Source organism: Salvelinus alpinus, chromosome 20 (assembly GCF_045679555.1).
Source record: "Salvelinus alpinus chromosome 20, SLU_Salpinus.1, whole genome shotgun sequence".
In the NCBI taxonomy this organism is placed as follows: Eukaryota; Metazoa; Chordata; class Actinopteri; order Salmoniformes; family Salmonidae; genus Salvelinus; species Salvelinus alpinus.
Genome location: NC_092105.1, coordinates 10747424 through 10768697, shown reverse-complemented (window position 1 = coordinate 10768697; position 21274 = coordinate 10747424). Strand labels below are relative to the sequence as shown.

The window sequence follows — 21274 nt, the reverse complement described above, 5'->3', positions numbered from 1 at the left end:
TCAGACTGTGTTGAGGTTATAACTATATTGGGCTGGATCAGACTGGTTGAGGTTATAACTATAGTGGGCTGGATCAGACTGTGTTGAGGTTATAACTATAGTGGGCTGGATCAGACTGGGTTGAGGTTATAACTATAGTGGGCTGGATCAGACTGTGTTGAGGTTATAGAGTGGGCTGGATCAGACTGTGTTGAGGTTATAACTATAGTGGGCTGGATCAGACTGTGTTGAGGTTATAACTATAGTGGGCTGGATCAGACTGGGTTGAGGTTCTAACTATAGTGGGCTGGATCAGACTGTTTTGAGGTTCTATAGTGGGCTGGATCAGACTGTGTTGAGGTTATAACTATAGTGGGCTGGATCAGACTGTGTTGAGGTTATAACTATAGTGGGCTGGATCAGACTGTGTTGAGGTTATTACTATAGTGGCCTGGATCAGACTGTGTTGAGGTTATAACTATAGTGGGCTGGATCAGACTGTGTTGAGGTTATAACTATAGTGGGCTGGATCAGACTGTGTTGAGGTTATAACTATAGTGGGCTGGATCAGACTGTGTTGAGGTTATAACTATAGTGGGCTGGATCAGACTGTGTTGAGGTTATAACTATAGTGGGCTGGATCAGACTGTGTTGAGGTACTAACTATAGTTTGCTGGATCAGACTGTGTTGAGGTTATAACTATAGTGGGCTGGATCAGACTGTGTTGAGGTACTAACTATAGTGGGCTGGATCAGACTGTGTTGAGGTTATAACTATATTGGGCTGGATCAGACTGGTTGAGGTTATAACTATAGTGGGCTGGATCAGACTGTGTTGAGGTTATAACTATAGTGGGCTGGATCAGACTGGGTTGAGGTTATAACTATAGTGGGCTGGATCAGACTGTGTTGAGGTTATAGAGTGGGCTGGATCAGACTGTGTTGAGGTTATAACTATAGTGGGCTGGATCAGACTGTGTTGAGGTTATAACTATAGTGGGCTGGATCAGACTGGGTTGAGGTTATAACTATAGTGGGCTGGATCAGACTGTGTTGAGGTTCTATAGTGGGCTGGATCAGACTGTGTTGAGGTTATAACTATAGTGGGCTGGATCAGACTGTGTTGAGGTTATAACTATAGTGGGCTGGATCAGACTGTGTTGAGGTTATTACTATAGTGGCCTGGATCAGACTGTGTTGAGGTTATAACTATAGTGGGCTGGATCAGACTGTGTTGAGGTTATAACTATAATGGGCTGGATCAGACTGTGTTGAGGTTATAACTATAGTGGGCTGGATCAGACTGTGTTGAGGTTATAACTATAGTGGGCTGGATCAGACTGTGTTGAGGTTATAACTATAGTGGGCTGGATCAGACTGTGTTGAGGTACTAACTATAGTTTGCTGGATCAGACTGTGTTGAGGTTATAACTATAGTGGGCTGGATCAGACTGGGTTGAGGTTATAACTATAGTGGGCTGGATCAGACTGTGTTGAGGTTATAACTATAGTGGGCTGGATCAGACTGTGTTGAGGTTATAACTATAGTGGGCTGGATCAGACTGTGTTGAGGTTATAACTATAGTAGGCTGGATCAGACTGTGTTGAGGTTATAACTATAGTGGGCTGGATCAGACTGGGTTGAGGTTATAACTATAGTGGGCTGGATCAGACTGTGTTGAGGTTCTAGAGTGGGCTGGATCAGACTGTGTTGAGGTTATAACTATAGTGGGCTGGATCAGACTGTGTTGAGGTTATAACTATAGTGGGCTGGATCAGACTGGGTTGAGGTTATAACTATAGTGGGCTGGATCAGACTGTGTTGAGGTTATAACTATAGTGGGCTGGATCAGACTGTGTTGAGGTTATAACTATAGTGGGCTGGATCAGACTGTGTTGAGGTTATAACTATAGTAGGCTGGATCAGACTGTGTTGAGGTTATAACTATAGTGGGCTGGATCAGACTGGGTTGAGGTTATAACTATAGTGGCTGGATCAGACTGTGTTGAGGTTCTAGAGTGGGCTGGATCAGACTGTGTTGAGGTTATAACTATACTGGGCTGGATCAGACTGTGTTGAGGTTATAACTATAGTGGGCTGGATCAGACTGTGTTGAGGTTATTACTATAGTGGCCTGGATCAGACTGTGTTGAGGTTATAACTATAGTGGGCTGGATCAGACTGTGTTGAGGTTATAACTATAGTGGGCTGGATCAGACTGTGTTGAGGTTATAACTATAGTGGGCTGGATCAGACTGGGTTGAGGTTATACCTATAGTAGGCTGGATCAGACTGTGTTGAGGTTATAACTATAGTGGGCTGGATCAGACTGTGTTGAGGTTATAACTATAGTGGGCTGGATCAGACTGTGTTGAGGTTATAACTATAGTGGGCTGGATCAGACTGTGTTGAGGTTATAACTGTAGTGGGCTGGATCAGACTGTGTTGAGGTTCTCGAGTGGGCTGGGTTTTACTGTGACACTGTTTTTGGTGGACATCATTACAACTTGATGAGGGGAGACATACACTGTCTTTGGGGACATCATTACAGCTTGATGAGGGGAGACAGACACTGTCTTTGGGGACATCATTACAACTTGATGAGGATAGACAGTGTATTTGGGGACATCATTACAGCTTGATGAGGGTAGACAGAGTGTATTTGGGGACAACATCAGTACAGCTTGACGAGGGTAGACAGTGTCTTTGGGACATCATTAGCAGAGGCTGTAATCTGCCCGAGTTGATGAGTCAAAATTCCCACATTACACAGGCAGACAAGTTGATATCTTTAGCCACTAATTGGTCTTTTCACCAATCATATGGGTAAAATCTTAGGGCAAAATATCAGAATTAGGCTGCCTGTGTAAACAAAGCCTTTGTTGTGCATGATTACGTTTCTAAGGTACATTTAATTTCTCATTGGGAGTTGTGTCATCAAATCAAATCAAATTGTATTGGTCACATACACATGGTTAGCAGATGTTAATGCGAGTGTAGCGAAATCCTTGTGCTTCTAGTGCCGACCATGCAGAAATATCGAACAAGTAATCTAACAATTTCACAACTACCTTATACACACAAGTGTAAAGGAATAAGATTATGTCCAGATACATATATGAATGAGTGATGGTACAGAACGGCATAGGCAAGATGCAGTAGATGGTATAGAGTACAGTATATACATATGAGATGAGTAATGTAGGGTATGTAAACATTACATAAAGTGGCATTGTTTAAAGTGACTAGTGATAAACATTGATTACATCCCATTTTTAATTATTAAAGTGGCTAGAGATTTGAGTCAGTATGTTGGCTCCACTCAATGTTAATGATAGCTGTTTAACAGTCTGATGGCCTTGAGATAGAAGCTGTTTTTCAGTCTCTCGGTCCCAGCTTTGATGCACCTGTACTGACCTCGCCTTCTGGATGATAGCGGGGTGAACAGGCAGTGGCTTGGGAGGTTGTTGCCCGGAAGTGCCCCATGCTACTAGTGCCTTCAAGAGGCAGGGGGGGGGGGGGTCAAATCGTGACGTACGTGATCTTCAGGTCAGAAAGTCAGAGCTTTAGAAAGATGCCCGAGTTTGACTTGGATGACCATTCAAAAGATGAGTCGGAGCATGTGTCCCCCCCCACAAGGAGTCCCCAGTTGTCTTGAACGGTCTGATGTAGAATATCTGAGTTCCCAGTTGTTCTGAACGCAGCATAAGCACCTGACTAAATTAATCTGGTACGAGACCATGGTGTCCAGGAATAACGGGGAAATCAAAAACACTCGGCTGGAGAGATCAGCCGCTTTCAGTGGGATTGTCATTAAGACTAACAGCAATCCACTTAACCTGACTATACACCTGCTGATAGCTGTATCAAATTATGGGGATGAGTTAATTGACTAGTAAAACCTGCATTGAAGTACGCAAGCCATCTCCATTGGTGGCTAAACTTCTGAAATTGTTAGAACATATTGCCAAAATGCTTGTTGCCTGTAGGATGAGACGGGATTGTTGTATTCAGACAAGGCATCATTGCAATATGGTCACCCCACCCCCCTCCATGAAAACGTCCAGTACAATCGAAGCTATGCAATTACTATTGTGGGAACAGCCATTTTGGCCATTGTAATATGTCCCAAGTCCAGCCCAACTAAGTAATAAGTCCTTTAAGAATGTGGCTTTCCTACCACAAGCTCAGCCCATGGGTTCAGTGTTTTGCTGGGGCAGGCAGGCCATTAAGCCAGTTGTAGTGGTGTGCCAATGGTGCTTTTCTAGGTCAGTTGTGTGCACTGTGCCAAGGGCTCATCCACTTAGTGTGCCAAAGCCCACTAGTGCATCAGTGAAACAAGATCACCAGCATTAAAAAAAAAAAAGTCACGAGTCTTTCCCTTCTAGCAGCACCTTTGCACTTAACTGAAATAGTTGCCTCACCTAGCCAGTTTAAGGCTAACTGGAAATTACTCTGGATAAGCATGCTAAATGACTAAACTGCCACCACAGTCCAGCAGTTAGAAACACATGGCTTTGAGTCTGATTAACAGTGATTGCACAGCCAGTCAACAGTATAGAATATAATTCCAGTAGTCCAAAAGGATAGCCCCAATTTGGTAGACACACTTGCAGAGTTGTAATGAACATTAATGTAGAACATGGTGTACAATGTGAATCTTGAAACAAATGTCAGTATATTCAAAATGAAAATGACAATTCCAAACAGTTACTTTTTTTAATTGCATATCAAAACAAACTTGTGCATTCCAAGAATTGAACTTATACAAAACAATTGAACAGGTAACAAAAAACAAAACACTGCTTGATTTGAAAGCATTTCAACAGGTGGCCAGAAGCTGAACTACACTGGACGTCAGACGTGTGGGTCCCTGGTTGGGCTGATCCATCACACCCTTGCTCTTCCCTTCACAACCACAAGTTGCTGGATGCAGGGACACGGCAGGGACAGGTGACAGAGCGCTGAAGTGAGTCAGCACGGGACGAGCAACACATCCTCCTAGTCAGGCTGCCAGTCAGTAGTTGTTTCCTTTCAGACTTTATGTAAAAGGGAGGGAGGGGGAGGGTTCTAGGGAGGAGGCTGTACAGGCTTCTGCCCAATTACAATGCAACTTAGGTTTTGGTTACAGTTATACAGCTAAAAGAGGTGGAAAAAAAGGCAACGCTCGTGGAATGTACAGTGAATAGTGGAGGCTTGGGCTTTCATGCTGTTGCTTGCTTCTCCTGTTCAATGGCTGCAAGGAAGGGGATACCATGTTAGTTCTTCATGTTTGCACACAGTGTCAACTTATCAGTAAGACAACACAAATTTCACAAAGGATAATCAGCATTTGACGTAGAATAAACCTAACATACTTTCTTTGGTGGGCAAGGGGTTTTTCTCCTGCGTTTCGGTCTTCTTCAACTTGGTCTTGTCAAAGTTGGAGACTTCCGCAAGATCTGGCTTGTCAGACATCTTTGCAGAGGATCTGGTCATAGAGCAGATGACACTGAACAATTAGACATCTAGGTTTCAATGCAAATGAAAAAGCAATAATTTATTCCCGATAGGCAAATAAACAAAACCGTCTATGTAACCATGGGCCTTGCACACAATTTAGCACAGCTTCCATAATAGTTACTCTTAATAGGCCTATACATTCGAATCAAACCCCAAAAGCAGACAAAGAGCACAATCCCCTACAGCACATGTGTTGGGGGGGGGTTAAGAAACGCTTTCATTCTCCCCCTGTAAGGCAGGGCAAACAGCCCACATCTAATTCGAGTATATACACAATCTAGTCCATTACTTTTCTAGATTTACAAAAAACTACGTAAAATGTCATTATTTATGCAGTTTATTCTACGAGCACGTGTTCTCATTATTGGCGACAAATCTGGAGAACATCATTGTGCCATTCTGTGAGAGCTGTCTAACAACCACCGCCCTGCTTGGGCAGCATCGCAAAACAGGTTGAGGCCAACTAGTGGCGTCGACCATTCAGGTCAGCATTTGCACATTTGCTTTGTCATATTGACATTGTAGCACATCCTAAATCAAGACATGATAATATTTGTAGGCAACATTGTAGCCTACGTTAAAAGATCCACACGTTTCACTCAAAAGAAAACAGACACTTACTAGGAGGGTACCCACGTCAAGTGAGAGAACAAACAATTACACTATTGAATATGACTTAACATCTAGAAATACATTAAGTGAGCAAGCTTTTATGCCTAAGGCTATTGCAGCGGTTCGAACCATTTATAGCCTACACGACATAACATACTATATGGCTGTAAAGTTAACCTAGTTGTTTAAACATGCTATGTAGGCCCTTTGACAAGAAATAATTTGTTTGCGCACTCACCGGAGGTGTATTGGATACAGATGAGTCTCAATCCAGATGGCGCAGAGCACAAGTGAAGGCGGGCTGGTCAATCAAAGTCTATTATACTCCGCAATATGCTAATTTACAGCATGACGTCACGTCCCTTCACTCTCTTGCACAACTTGGTTGGGGAAAATATATATTACGTAATCTTTACAAGCGAGAGAGAGCATAAATAATAGTTATGGTTTTATTTGTTTATCGTACTGGACAACGACTTTTTATCTGATATGATTTAGGGCACCATTTCAGAGCATTGCTGCCAACGCCAAACCAGTCCACTGTCACCGGTAACTCTTCGTGATTGTGTCAATAATGACATCCTGTGGATTAACACAGTATTACATCAGATGGTAACCCTGACTTCATTGGTTTGCATTAGAAACATAGTAGTACTACTAGTTGATTACATTTTAGATAATGCATTTTAGATAATGCATGATCGTAAAGCACACTGGTGCTGTGACTGTCTGCGTAGTTCAAAGAGATTCCCTATACAATGTTTTGAATTTGTGATCTTTTGAAATGATAATTCATATAATAAAACAATGAGTTATAACAATTTCAGTTCAATTCAATCAATGTAGGCCAGCTAGAAAATAAATAAAAAATAATGTTTTTATTGTCACATACCATAAGTGCCACTGACCGGCTGACACCACAGCCCCAGATTCACCCCCCCCCCCCCCCCCCCATCTGAGCCTAATGAAACATTAATTTGACTGTTATCCCATAAAGACAGATGCCCACAGACGGACTGCTCCAATATTATTAGTTTTTTAAATCAGATATCTACTTACAAATGGCATGAAGTTTGAACATATTAGCAAAAACCTTTGAAAATTCAGTTTAGAACCACCCACTAACCATAGATATTATCAAACTGAGAAATTTAACCACAAGTATAATAACTGGTGGCCATAGTCTTTGGCATTAAAGCAACGAATAGAACATTTCTTTACGTATTGTTGATTTCAGATGTACAGAATCATTCATATTGTTCAGTGCAGAGATAGACAAAATGATATAATAAGAGCTTGTAAAAAGGGATTGCAGTTGTTGTGTTTAACTGCTTAGTCTATTTGTGTGAGAAAGCTACCTCCCTCTTGAGTCTCTGGTCTGGCATGTTGCTCTACTTATTGGTGAAGTACCTGGAGTACATCTGGTTGTACATCACCTGGTTGTCTAACCTGACAGCGTTCCTCAGGCACTGCCAGAACCAGGGCTCTGCGGCTGCAGTCCGGGTCCATTCCAGAACACTCTTCCCACACAGACGCCGCCGCAGACGGAGGAAGTGAGAGTGCTGCAGAACAGGTTCCAGGAGAACCAGCACGATCACGTCCATGTTTTCATCCAGCAGCCTCTGGTGGGCCAAGTACACAGCCATCCTGAAGGTGCCGGTCCTGACATATGCCTCGGTCAGCACAAAAACGGTCTTGCGGCTCTGTCGGATGCTGTGGGAGAGGTTGTCTATCAGGGGGACCCCTGGGACCCAGTCTCGCTCCTCCAGACAGAGAGGCAGGTGTTTCTCCCCCCTCTCCTCCAGCTGCACCCGCAGGTGGTTCAGCACCCAGTCTGACACCAACGGGTCTCTGGTGTCGTAGGTAACAAAAGCATCATAGAGATTGTCTGTTGTTGCGGACCCAAAGGAATGGTAGCCCTTCAGCTTCGCCCTCAGGTAGTATAGAATATAGGAAGCATCCCAATAAAACATATGAGCTGCCATGGTGATGGCCATGGTGAGCATGATCAAGGAAGCGGAGCGGGAGTACCTCAGGAAGGCATCGTTGTCAATGACGCATTCTTTAATGTCAAACAGTATCACTGGTTGGCCTCTCGTTTTGGCTGGCATGTTGCAGATCAACTCAGTGGCCAGTCTGGGGATCTTGACGTTTTTGTTACACATAATCCACTGGATGAAGTCTAATAAGTCACAGGTACACTGGAATGGATTACCTTGCAAGGACAAGGTTTTCATGTAGTTTTCAGGGCCCGATAGGAAGGTGGTCTCGTTGACGATAGTCAGTTGGTTGTGGCTGAGGTCAAGTATCTGAAGGTTTTGGGCACCTTTAAAAAATCCATCAGAGAGTTGACAAATCTGATTGTAGCTCAAGTCAAGCATCTGAAGTGCATTTGTGAAGTTTGAGAGATTTGCTGACATGTGATATAAAGAATTATAGCTTAGATCCAGAATATTCAGTTGTTGGAAACTAGCCAGTTTATCCCAATCGAAATGGGTGAGTAAATTATGACTCATGCATAGTTTCTGAAGGGTATACGGTAAGTTTTCATAGACTGTTGATGGAATCTTCTCAATGCTGTTGAATGATATATCCAGATAGGTTAAATTCACCAGGTTTTTAAAAAGGCTGTTGTATGAGCCGTCCCTCTCTTTCCATAATGTGGCCAACAAATTGTGTTGAAATTGAAGCTCTTTCAAAGATGCGCTTGTCATCTGCTTAGTTGTTAATGTAAAAATGTTATTGTTTGACATATTCAGTACTTTCAAAGCTGGTAGATTTGTCAAAAAATTTAAATTATGTGTCACACCTGACACTCCAAAATAGTGGCTGTTGTAGCTTAGATCTAATACTTGTAGTTTGTGTAATTCCTTAAATGCATTGTCATAGGCCAGGTCAATCTTGTTAAACGACAGGTCCAGATATGTTAGGGCTGGTAACGTCGTGAACTCTGTCCCATTCAGTGCTGCAGAAAATCCATTTCTTGATAGGTTCAGACATGCAATGTCACCATAGCCCTCAAATTGCTTTGGAGAAATGAAGAAGATATTATTTGAACTAAGGACCAGCACTCGACCAGAGTCAAAGCACTCTTGTTTCACAAGGCCGTGTTTTAACTCAAAGGAAAAATCCTTTGGATGTGAATAGTGACTAGTGAGAGGTGACTTGTGCAGCGCCGGCTTTGAATTGCTTCCTAAGACACGGCCTGGTGAATCGCTCACTGAAACTGGATACAGCCTATTTTCTGCGAGGTATATTAGTTTCAAGTGTGAGAATTTTCTGAATATGGTAGAATTAGAGCGAACAATGAAATTAATTCCCATGTTTAACGCTGACAGATTTTTTAGATGATGGAGCGGGCTGAGAGTATCTGACTGGATTTCTTTAAAAACATAACCTGCTATATGCAATGTTCTAAGTGACACCAATTTAGAAAACTGTCTTGAAAGCAGTAGGGTGTCAGGGTAAGCTAACAAATCATAATTGAATGAAAAATCCATAACTTCTAGCTTTGGTAGATAGCTAAAAAATGTTCCTTCAGTCATAGCCTTAGACAAGAAATTATAAGAGAGGAACAGTTGTTTAAGATTGTTTAAACTCTCAAACCAGGAGTTATTGATACAACCGAGTGAGTTCCCTGCTAGGTGCAGTGTCTGTAACTCTGTAAGGCCATGAAATGCATGAGGATGAATATCTAGGTAAATTTTGGGACAGGGGACACACGGAAATGGAGCATTGGAGCATCGTGGACAGTTTCCCTGTAATTCAAGGGTTTCTAGATGGGTTAGTCCATGGAAATCATCCTTATCAATATACTGTATCTTGTTAGATTCAAGCCGTAATGTTTTTAAAGAGCTTGGAAGTTCTTTTGGAACTTGAGTTAAATTATTAAAGGCCAACGTCAAAACTTCTAAGTTAATCAATGCTGCGAATGTGCCGTTTCCTATAGTAAAATTATTCTCACAAGGATTCCAGTAGTAACAGTTTTTGGATAAGAAAAGCTCCTTCACATGTGTTATACCAGAGAGGTTGCTCATATTCAAGAAATTGATTTTGTTATTGTCCAGCATGAGTTTTTCCAGGCTGAGTGGGAGGTTTTGTGGAATTTCAATGAGGCCATTTCCATTAAGCCTTAGGTCCTGCAGGTTTGTCAGATTTTTGAAGGCACCTTCGGCAATGTGACTTATATGGTTCTGGTTGACCCAGTTGAGATTGAGAATGGTCAGGTTCTCCAGATTAGAAAATGCACCAAAAGATACATTCTGGATGTTGTTTTCTGATAGGTCCAGCACAGTCACATTCCTGGTGATGCCAACGGGTACATTTCTCAGTTGACGCTCCTCACAATTGAAGATGATGTCATTAGTGGTTTTGGAAGTATTGACCACCTTAATGTCACATGGCATCCATAAGGTACATGAGGTATTTATGACCAGGAAGTGACACAGGAACAATGATGCCAACTGTAACCAGCAGGTGGTAGCAGCCTGTAAATATAAAGTACAAACGTGTGAGGATGGAAATATAATGACAGATTAATGAAAGACTAATGATTCATGAGGAGATGTCTAACTAACGTGGAGTCAGAGGACGCTGGTTGGAGGAGGTATAGAAGGACGGGCTCTTTGTAATGGCTGAAATGGAATAAATGGAACGTCCGCCAGCCTCCACTGTGTGGAGTAGACCTACAAGTAGCCCAAGATGTAAGTAGCCCAAGATGTACTCTCAAGGAGCCTACCATTACTCCTTGAAATCCAAGGACCTTATAAGACATGTTATTTTCAGAGGTAGACTGGCTCTGGTAGAAAAAAACAGCCATATACTCCATGTCAACGTGAATCAATTATCAATTGCGATACAGTTCTAGATACAGTTGAAGTCGGAAGTTTACATACACCTTAGCCAGACACATTTAAACTCAGTTTAACAATTCCTGACATTTAATCCTAGTAAAAATGCCCTGTCTTAGGTCAATTAGGATCACCACTTTATTTTAAGAATGTGAAATGTCAGAATAATAGTAGAGAGAATTATTTATTTCAGCTTTTATTTCTTTCATCACATTCCCATTGGGTCAGAAGTTTACATACACTCAATTAGTATTTGGTAGTATTGCCTATAAATTGTTACTTGGGTCGAAAGTTTCGGGTAGCCTTCTACAAGCTTCCCACAATGATTTGGGTGAATTTTGGCCCATTCCTCCTGCAGAGCTGGTGTAACTGAGTCAGGTTTGTAGACCTCCTCGCTCGCACACACTTTTTCAGTTCTGCCCACAAATTTCCTATTGGATTGAGGTCAGGGCTTTGTGATGGCCACTCCAATACCTGGACTTTGTTGTCCTTAAGCCATTTTGCCACAACTTTGGAAGTATGCTTGGGGTCATTGTCCATTTGGAAGACTCATTTGCGACCAAGCTTTAACTTCCTGACTGATGTCTTGAGATGTTGCTTCAATATATCCACATAATTTTCCTTTCTCATGATGTCATCTATTTTGTGAAGTGCACCAGTCCCTTCTGCAGCAAAGCACCCCCACAACATGATGCTTCCATCCCCGTGCTTCACGGTTGGGATGGTTTTCATTGGCTTGCAAGCCTCCCCCTTTTTCCTCCAAACATAATGATGGTCATTAGGGCCAAACAGTTTTATTTTTGTTTCATCAGACCAGAGGACATTTCTCAGAAAAAGTACGATCTTTGTCCCCATGTGCAGTTGCAAACCGTATTCTGGCTTTTTTATCGCAGTTTTGGAGCAGTGGCTTCTTCCTTGCTGAGCAGCCTTTCAGGTTATGTCGATATAGGACTCGTTTTACAGTGGATATAGATACTTTTGTACCTGTTTCCTCCAGCATCTTCACAATGTCCTTTGCTGTTGTTCTGGGAGTGATTTGCACTTTTCGCACCAAAGTACATTCATCTCTAGGAGACAGAACGCGTCTCCTTCCTGAGCGGTGTGATGGTTGCGTGGTCCCATGGTGTTCATACTTGCATACTATTGTTTGTACAGATGAATGTGGTACCTTCAGGCATTTGGAAATTGTTCCCAAGGATGAACGAGACTTGTGGAGATCTACCATTTTTTTCTGAGGTCTTGGCTGGTTTCTTTTGAATATCCCATGATGTCAAGCAAAGAGGCACTGAGTTTGAAGGTAGGCCTTGAAATACATCCACAGGTACACCTCCAATTGACTCAAATTATGTCAATTAGCCTATCAGAAGCTTCTAAAGCCATGACGTCCTTTTCTGGAATTTTCCAAGCTGTTTAAAGGCACAGTCAACTTAGTGTATTTAAACTTCTGACCCACTGGAATTGTGATACAGTGAATTATAAGTGAAATAATCTGTCTGTAAACAATTGTTTGAAAAATGACTTGTGTCATGCAGAAAGTAGATGTCCTAACTGACTTGCCAAAACTATAGTTTGTTAACAAGAAATGTGTGGAGTGGTTGAAAAACGAGTTTTAATCACTCCAACCTAAGTGTATGTAAACTTCCAACTTCAACTGTACCCTTTACTTTCATATCACATCAACATAATTTCACAAATGCATAATACACACTTACTGTACACTGTTTTATCACAGTTTCAGCCAACATTATTTTTTCAGTAACAACACATTTCTGGCGGCCATCTTCCGTTACACACAGGTGTTCAGAGCATACTAAATAGCACTTTACCACAGGTATTTGGAGTATGCTAGATAGCTCATTACCACAGGTGTTCATGGCATGCTAGATAGCTAATTAGCACAGATGTTCAGAGCGTGCTAGGTAGCTAATTAGCACAGGTGTTCAGAGCATGCTAGATAGCTAATTAGCACAGGTGTTCAGAGCGTGCTAGATAGCTAATTAGCACAGGTGTTCAGAGCGTGCTAGATAGCTAATTAGCACAGGTGTTCAGAGCGTGCTAATTAGCACAGGTGTTCAGAGCATGCTAGATAGCTAATTAGCACAGGTGTTCAGAGCATGCTAGATAGCTAATTAGCACAGGTGGTCCCTCTGTCTTCCGTCTGTCTTCCGTAAACATGTGCTGTAACGTGGAGATTTGGCCGTGTGCGATGTTATTTCTCGCTGATATCAAAGATAAGGTCCTTATGCTTCCAAAAACGTACTGCAAGCCATTCGTGTTAATGGTCAGACTGAGCGTCGGGGCTCTTAACAAATCCCCCCTCACAGAAGACGCCTTCACCCAATGACTCTTATGTGTAATGTAATGGAACTGAGAGTAAAGATCAAGGGCTGGCCTACAAGCACACATTTTATGGACAATAGCTCAATAGCAATAGCTTTGTGATGGAGGACATACTACTAATTTCCGCATACTAGTTATCTACAATATGTTTGCCTAGATAGAAATGGCATTTGTGAATGTAGCGATTGTGAAATATCACTACTTCCCCTTTAAAAAGTCATGTATTTTCTCATGTTTCATTATCAATTTTGCCGCTTGAGAAAAACAAATACCCCAAATACCCCAAATACCCTAAATAGACACATACCCTACATATATTAATAATAACTGATGTGAATCAAACTTACCATATTGTTTACCGTTGATTCCTTGTGAGATTTTGAAAGCCTTTCAAATAAGTAGTGCCTGATAGTTTAGTTACCAATTAGCAAAAAAGTTTAATAAAACTGCAGGGGACTGTTCGTTTTCTTTTTGTTTCCATCGATGTAGTCCCTTGTGTAATGACTCAATTCCTCTCTACTCAAACACACATTGAAGTGCAACTAAAATTCCCCTTGCAGCTAGAGTTAGTCAAATGTGTTCAACAAGCTGGTTGGTTGCCTCAGTCAGGTGGATTCTGGGTAGTCAGTGTTGGGGCATGTTATTAGGGAAGTTCTCTTCTGGTTTTCTTCCTACTTTCTGTAATTAATTTATTTTTATACTGTTTCATATGGCATGCATCAAGAGATTAAAGGCAGAATCAATTAAACATTTTGTGAATCATTATTATTTTTATACATTTATTGTTACCTTAATCTCCGCAGCAGGATAGGAGATTGAGACAGTATATTTATAAGCATTGCAGTACAGCAAACATAATCAGTCAGTATTAGAGATGAAAATTCATATCTAAATATTCTCACCAGATACATTACATTTACTGTAAACCTTAAAACCGTCTTTAAGATAATTGTCACATTTAGAACAATTACCACATAAAAAGTCTACACTACCCACTGGGCACAGATGTCAATTCAACGTCTATTCCATCTTGTTTCCATGTCATTTTATTGAAATGACGTGGAAACAACGTCGATTCAACCAGTGTGTGCCCAGGGGGTAAGGTGTATTCTAAGTGAAAAAATTTCAAAGAATCTTCCTGAAGAGATTACTGTATTGTTTTTGAGTGCCTCTGACTGGCTGGCACCATAGCCACAGATTCCCATCCCACCACCTGAGCTAAATCAAACAGAAACTTCATAGATTAATTGATGAAGTTCTCCATTGGTTTGCTTCCCTCTTTTTGTCATTAAAGACATTACACAATCATTACACAATCACAAAAAAGGGCAATGCTATGTATTCTTAACATGGCGAAAAATCATTGTGTTTGGCCTTTTTCAAAGAGTCTCCTTGAAGAGATTACTGTATTGTTTTTGACTGTCTGTTACCAGTACACTCCTTAGGCTAAACCAAAAGTATTGCTGCGCTTGAGGATTTGTTGGCCACTCCATCACTGACCGCCTATACAACCTCTTCCTGAGTCTCAGGTACTTTGAGTGACTGGGGACTTTTTCCAGAAAAATCAAGACAATCACATCATCTCTCTCATCCATAAGCCTCTGATGGGCCATGTAGAATGCGGTCTTGAAGTCCCCGCTCTTGATGTACTTGTTCGTCAGTATGAACACGGTCCTCTTGCTCTGGTGAATGCTCTGGGAGAGGTTGTCAATCAGGGGGCAGCCAGGGATCCAGTCTCGTTCCTCCAGACACAGCTGTAAGGGGTGGTCCCCATGGTCCTCCAGCTGAACAAGCAGCTCCTTCAGCACCCACTCAGATACCTCCGGGTCCTTCTTGTCGTACACCACGAAGGCGTCGTAGAAAGCGCTCGGCGAGGACAGGCGTCTGTAGCCTTTGAACTTGGCCAGGAGGAAGTGGTACAGGTACCACACGTCCCAGAGGAAGAGGTGGCTGGAGATGGAGAGGGTGACGAAGCTGAGCACCAGGGATGTGAGGAGGATGTAGAGGATGATGGATAGGTAGTTATGCTGGCAGGCCTGCAGTTCTAGGTCCAGGGAGATGACCGGATGACCCCTCTGGGCTCCTGGAGCAGCACAGGTCACAGCGGTGGCCAGTCTGGGGATGTTCACCATGGTGCGGTTCAGCCACATCACAAACATGAGGGCGTTACAGTTGCACATGAACTTGTTGTTGTTCAGGACTAACGTGTCCATTTGATCGACAACATCATCAGGCATGCTGGTCTGCTCAATGTTTTGAATGTGATTGAAGCTGAGATCCAGATACTTCAAACTAAAGGCGTCCTTGAGGAAATACGCAGAGAGTTTGGATATTTGATTTCTGCGTAAGAGGAGAGTCTTGAGAGATCTGGTGCAGTTGGAGAGCTCTGGGGGAACTGTTGATATGCTATTACTACTGAGATCTAGGACCTCTAAGTACTGAAGAATAATCAGCTTCTCCCAACTAAAAATCTTCAGTTTGTTGTTGTTGATGTAGAGATTAGTGAGTTTGTCTGGCAGGCCTTGGAAGACTTGCTGAGGGATGAAGTTGAGGTTGTTGTGAGAGATGTCTAGGACCCTCAGATTTAGCAGTTTTTTGAAGTAGTCAATGTATCTTGTATCACCGTCTCTCCAAAGCATATCTAAACGGTTACCTTTGAACTCTAACTTCTCCAGAGAGCGACTCTCCAGCTCTGTGTTGGTGGATGTAGAAATCTTATTATAGTTCATTAGTAATATCTTCAGTTTGGTCAGATTTTTGGTGAAATTAAGCATGTGGGTCAAACCCTCAGATTCAAAGTAATGGTTGTTGTTGCTTATGTCCAAGATAACTAAACTTCTCAGTTCCTGAAACGCTGAGGAATAGAGAAGGTCTAGACGATTGAATGAGAAGTCAAGGTACTGTAAGTGAGTGAGGAAAGTAAACTCGGAACCATTTAGACTTTGGCTCATGGCATTTCCAGAGAGATTTAGGCATCTAAGGTCAGCAAGGTTCAAGAATCTGGAGTGAAGGAAAAATATATTATTCCTGCTGATATCCAGGGTTTTTCCAAACTTGCTGCACTGGGTATTGACGAATGAATTCAGCGTCCCATCCTCCTTGTCCTTGTATTTGCAGCTGCGAGCGTACTCATCGTATCTAAAATAATGAATCTCTCTCACTTCTCCATTGCGGCTATGCCCAGCATCTGACATTGGGGAGCCGTGCATGGCTTCTCCTCCTGAAAAGGCAACAGACTGACCACTTTCAGAGGGGGACGATATTTTGTTGTCAGATAAATTGATTATTTTTAAGCTTTTCAGTTCCATTAGAATGCTGAGGTTGGTTATTTTGATGAAGTTGGTGCCCAAGTCAATGACCTCCAGGTTCTTTAGATTAATCAGTGGGCTGATGTCTTCCAGGGTGAGTTGCTGGAAGACGAAGGCCCTGATGCGGAGTACTTTCAAGGATTTCAGGGAGGAAAATGAAGAACTAAGGTGCAGTGTAGCTGGATACCTCTGCAGCTCGTAGTTAAAAGACAGGTCCAATTCTTCCAGGTTGGGTAGAGCTTGTGGGAAGTAAGTAAATGCTATCTCTCGAGCTAAAAAGTTGGTTGAGAGATCAAGTACTCGCAGCTCTTTACAGTTCTGAAACCACTCTCTAAGCACATACGTAAGGGAGTTACTATGCATGCGTAGTATCCTCAGTTTGGTCAACGTTTTAAAGGTGCTTGTGTCTATCTGAAGTGAATTGTTAGGACACGGAATACAAGGAAATGGTGCATTGTAACAGCGCGGGCAGTTTCCGCTCAGGTCAAGTATCTCCAATTGGGTTAGGTTATGAAAATCTTTGTCAGTAACCATTTCAATCTTGTTGTTATAGAGATACAACTCTCTGAGACTTGTCGGTAATCTTGGGGGAATGTAGGATAGGTTATTTGACTTGAGGGATAGGAGAGTCATGTTATCAAGCTGTAGAAATGCTCCCTCCTCAATTTGATAGGAAACATTACATGGGTTACGATAGTAACAATTTTGACCCAGGTAAAGAATCTGTACGTTAGTGATGTCAGAGAGGTTCCTTTTCAGAATGGTATATATTTTATTCACCTCTAGACTGAGCAGAATGAGGTTCGGAGGGAGACCCTTTGGAATGCTGGTAAGCTGATTCCCATCCAAATACAGAGCCTTCAGATTCCTCAGGTCTTTGAAGGTGTTTGTCTTGATAGTCACACTCTCTGTGCACATGCGGTCCTTGGGGCCGATCTTGATGGGCACGCAGTTACAGCGCATGTCGATCTCGGTGAGGTTCTCCAGGCCCTGGAAGGACGTTGAGTTAATGAGAGGGATGTGGTTGATGGTGAGGGTCAGGTTGGTGGTGTTTCTGGGGATGTCCTTTGGGACCTCCAGAAGTCCTCTCTCAGTGCAATCTACGTTGACCATTGTGTCGTTGCTGGCCAGGGTGACGTCACAGGGTAGGGTTTTGGGGTACCAGCTTCCAGCTGCCAGCACAGAGGAGCACCACAGGCCCAGCAGTATCACCCCACACACGTGGAAAGATGCACATTCGGACCTCTGGGGGAACAGGACAGTGTTATTTCTAGAGGGATAATGATAACACACTCTGACCTCTGGGGGAACAGGACAATGTTATTACTAGAGGGATAATGATAACACACTCTGGTCTCTGGGGGAACAGGACAGTGTTATTTCTAGAGGGATAATGATAACAAGTTTTATTTGCAGGTCGCCTCTCTTAAACCACAGGACACAAGAGAGTCTTAAAATAATTTAGTAAATTAACTGCTCAATAAAATATACAAATATAGAAACCAGTGGCTCAGCTCAACAAAGCTGAGCAACAAAGCTACTGCAGATGTTGGTTAATTTATGAAAAGGTTGTGATGGCATTTTTTCATTTCTACTATTTCTTATTCTGATTCTATTGACCTTTACTATGTTGTTCTGCATAGACATAACTTAAACAATATATAAAAATGTCCTTTTACCTCTATTGAGTCAAAATTCAAAAGGCACTCGCACATCTGAGCAATCTTTTTTGCAGGTGCATGGTAACAGTTGAACAAGATGAAGGAATAAGGAAACCGCACACTGCTCTTGAAAGTATCACTGATCTTTAATAAGCTTACGTATTGGCCTCACGGCCTTCGTCAAAAAAAGCTCTGACGAAGGCCGTGAGGCCAATACGTAAGCTTATTAAAGATCAGTGATACTTTCAAGAGCAGTGTGCAGTTTCCTTTTTTCCTTCACCTCTATTGAGTCCTTTATAATCATGGTTAATTAAGAGTCTATTGGCCCACACATGCATCAATCTAAGTAACATGATTAAAACAAATCCCCATCAAAATCTGTCAGTTATAATTTCAGAGAAATCCAATATTTTTGTCTCAATCCGCCACATCTACCTATGTTGGTCTTCTGCATCAGCGATGGAAGGTGTCCAAGCTACAGAGATGTTTGTCAGACCATGAGATGTCCTGAAAGTCGGTCTTCTCACGAAAAATGTATGTAGTGTCCAAACGGTTTGGCCTTCAAAACGACTACGACCACTCTATCCATAGTTGGAAGGCCAAAGCGTTCAGTGTTTTCTGTTTTGCTCTACGACCACTCTATCCATAGTTGGAAGGCCAAAGCGTTCAGTGTTTTCTGTTTTGCTCTACGACCCGTCTGAAGGTAACCCATACAAACTAATGGAAGTATGGAGGTAGTTTTGTGCCAACAAAAATAAGGGGTTAAATATGTGTCCAAAAAACTAAAATATTTCCTGAGCTTTCTTATATCTCCTAGTTAAAGGACAGACTCTTCAAAACCTTATGATTTATTTTTTAGACAGTCTTTTTAGCCAATTATTAATGTGCGATTCAATGCGTCTCGGTAGTAGCAAAGGCCAAATTCAATATGTTATTGAATTTATACCTAAAGGGGTCCTAAAATCCCAAATCGAATAACTAAATGATCCATGGTATGACCATCGTGTTAGCTTAGAGGTTAGAGACAGAGGTTAATCCCAAGTTTCTTCATTTTCATCAATCTCTTTTTCTCCTTGCACAATGGATGTGCATGCTACACCCTATATTCATGAACTGTATTATCATATGAAATGTATTACCATATGAAATGTATTACCATATGAAAGGTATTACCATATTAAATGTGTTACCATATGAAAGGTATTACCATATTAAATGTATTATCATATGGAATGTATTATCATATGCACTGTATTACCATATTAGATGTATTACCATATGAAATGTATTACCATATTACATGTATTATCATATGGAATGTATTACCATATTAGATGTATTACCATATTACATGTATTATCATATGCACTGTATTACCATATTAGATATATTACCATATTAGATGTATTACCATATTACATGTATTACCATATTAAATGTAGTATCATATGAAATGTATAACCATATGAACGGAATTCTTACCATCATGTGAGACATCATTGTTCAGATCAACGTTTGTGTCGATAAGTTCTCACGGCTCAGTTCTCTCTTACTGTAAAATAAAAGGACTACTAAGAACGATAAAATGTTCACGTGAAAACAAGAAAACACAGGCTGATGGAACGTGGAAGGACAACAGATGCGCGAGTGAAAGTGTCTTTAATAGCTTCCACTTCCCTTTAGGCAGATGCTAGACACCCATCTATCAATAGGCATATAGTACAACTGTTGCCTCAGGTCAAGTTCCTAAAATCTAAATTGTTAAATCAATAAATGTTGTCTATTTCTGGTGCAGGCTTAATTGAAGCACTTGATCAGCATTTTCTGTATGTAGGCTTTCTTGGTTTATAAAATCTAATACTATACATTCAATAGCTTAATTTACATATATATATATATATTTTTAAATATAATTTAAGCAGTTTGCAGCAGTACTGATGAATTGTGTGTGAATGGAGCTTCTTTCAAGCATGTGCTCATCCTTGATTTTTAACATTTATTGATAGGAATATGCATACCGTTTGTCTTATTTATGATAGCATTGCAGTCTTCAAAATGTTCTGCCTTAATATTAAATCTAAAAAGGGATTAAAGTGGATTTTTCCCCCCCAAACGATCTACACAACCTACTCCACATTTTCAAAGCGAAAGAAAAATTATATTCAAACAAAGATGTTTTGATTGCATATGTCTTCACACCCCAGAGTTAATACCGGGTGGAAGCGCATTCCACATTTCTTTTGATCCTGACAAACTCTCCAGTCCCTGCCGGTGACAAGCATACCCATACCATGATGCTGCCAGCAAATACAGAGGGTTTCACTTTGTGATGTGTTGTATTCAAGTTTTTAAATTAGGCAAAAAATGACATTTCTTTGCCATGTTGTCTTGCAGAATTACTTAAGGGCCTTGTTGCAAACAGAATGTGGATTTAACACAGGCTTCCTTATTTTCACTTTGTCATACAGGTTAGTAATGTGGTGAATGAAATGTTGTAAAACACTAAGTATTTGGTGGCAGCATCATGTTATGGGTATGCTTGCCACTGGCAGGGACTGGGGAGTTTGTCAGGATCAAAGGAAATATGAAAGGAGCAAAGCCCAGGTAAAAAGTTAAAGGAAAACGTGCCTTAGGTCTCTATTCAATACATATTGCAGAAGTTCAGCTTTACAGCGTGATTTAAATTGTAAAGCAATGTTGCCATGTTAGCAGAGACTGCATTCCTTATGTTGCTCTAAGATTTGTGAAAAGTTGATCAAATCTTATGAAAAATTATTCACAGCTGTAATTGTTGCCAAAGCTGCTTTCACCAAGTATTACCTCTGGGGTGTGAATAAATATGCAATCAAGACATCTTAGTTTTCAATTTTGTATTTATTTGGAAGAATTTCAATACATTTCATTTCACATTTAGATTACATTTTTAGGTAGTAAAATGTGAAAACTTTGCAAAGGGTGTGTAGACTGACTATAGGCACTGTATACAAGGAGGAAACGTGTTTACTGGAGACATGTGCTGAC

At 41.3% G+C, this 21274-nt stretch overlaps 2 protein-coding genes across 2 annotated transcripts; both read right to left on the bottom strand.

Annotated features, from left to right (window-relative positions):
• Positions 1 to 4685: 4685 nt before the first annotated feature.
• On the bottom strand, positions 4686 to 13819 carry LOC139547287 (toll-like receptor 8). The gene is made up of 5 exons (XM_071356342.1): positions 13632 to 13819; positions 7487 to 10581; positions 6333 to 6395; positions 5338 to 5450; positions 4686 to 5216 (listed from the first exon to the last, which is right to left on the bottom strand). The coding sequence occupies exons 1-5, from the start codon at positions 13632 to 13634 to the stop codon at positions 5185 to 5187; spliced, it is 3306 nt and encodes a 1101-aa protein (XP_071212443.1). The 5' UTR covers positions 13635 to 13819; the 3' UTR covers positions 4686 to 5184.
• Positions 13820 to 13940: 121 nt separating this feature from the next.
• tlr7 (toll-like receptor 7) lies at positions 13941 to 19960 on the bottom strand. The gene is made up of 2 exons (XM_071354486.1): positions 19736 to 19960; positions 13941 to 17837 (listed from the first exon to the last, which is right to left on the bottom strand). Exons 1-2 carry the CDS (start codon positions 19751 to 19753, stop codon positions 14664 to 14666), a joined length of 3192 nt encoding a protein of 1063 aa, XP_071210587.1. The 5' UTR covers positions 19754 to 19960; the 3' UTR covers positions 13941 to 14663.
• Positions 19961 to 21274: the final 1314 nt, after the last annotated feature.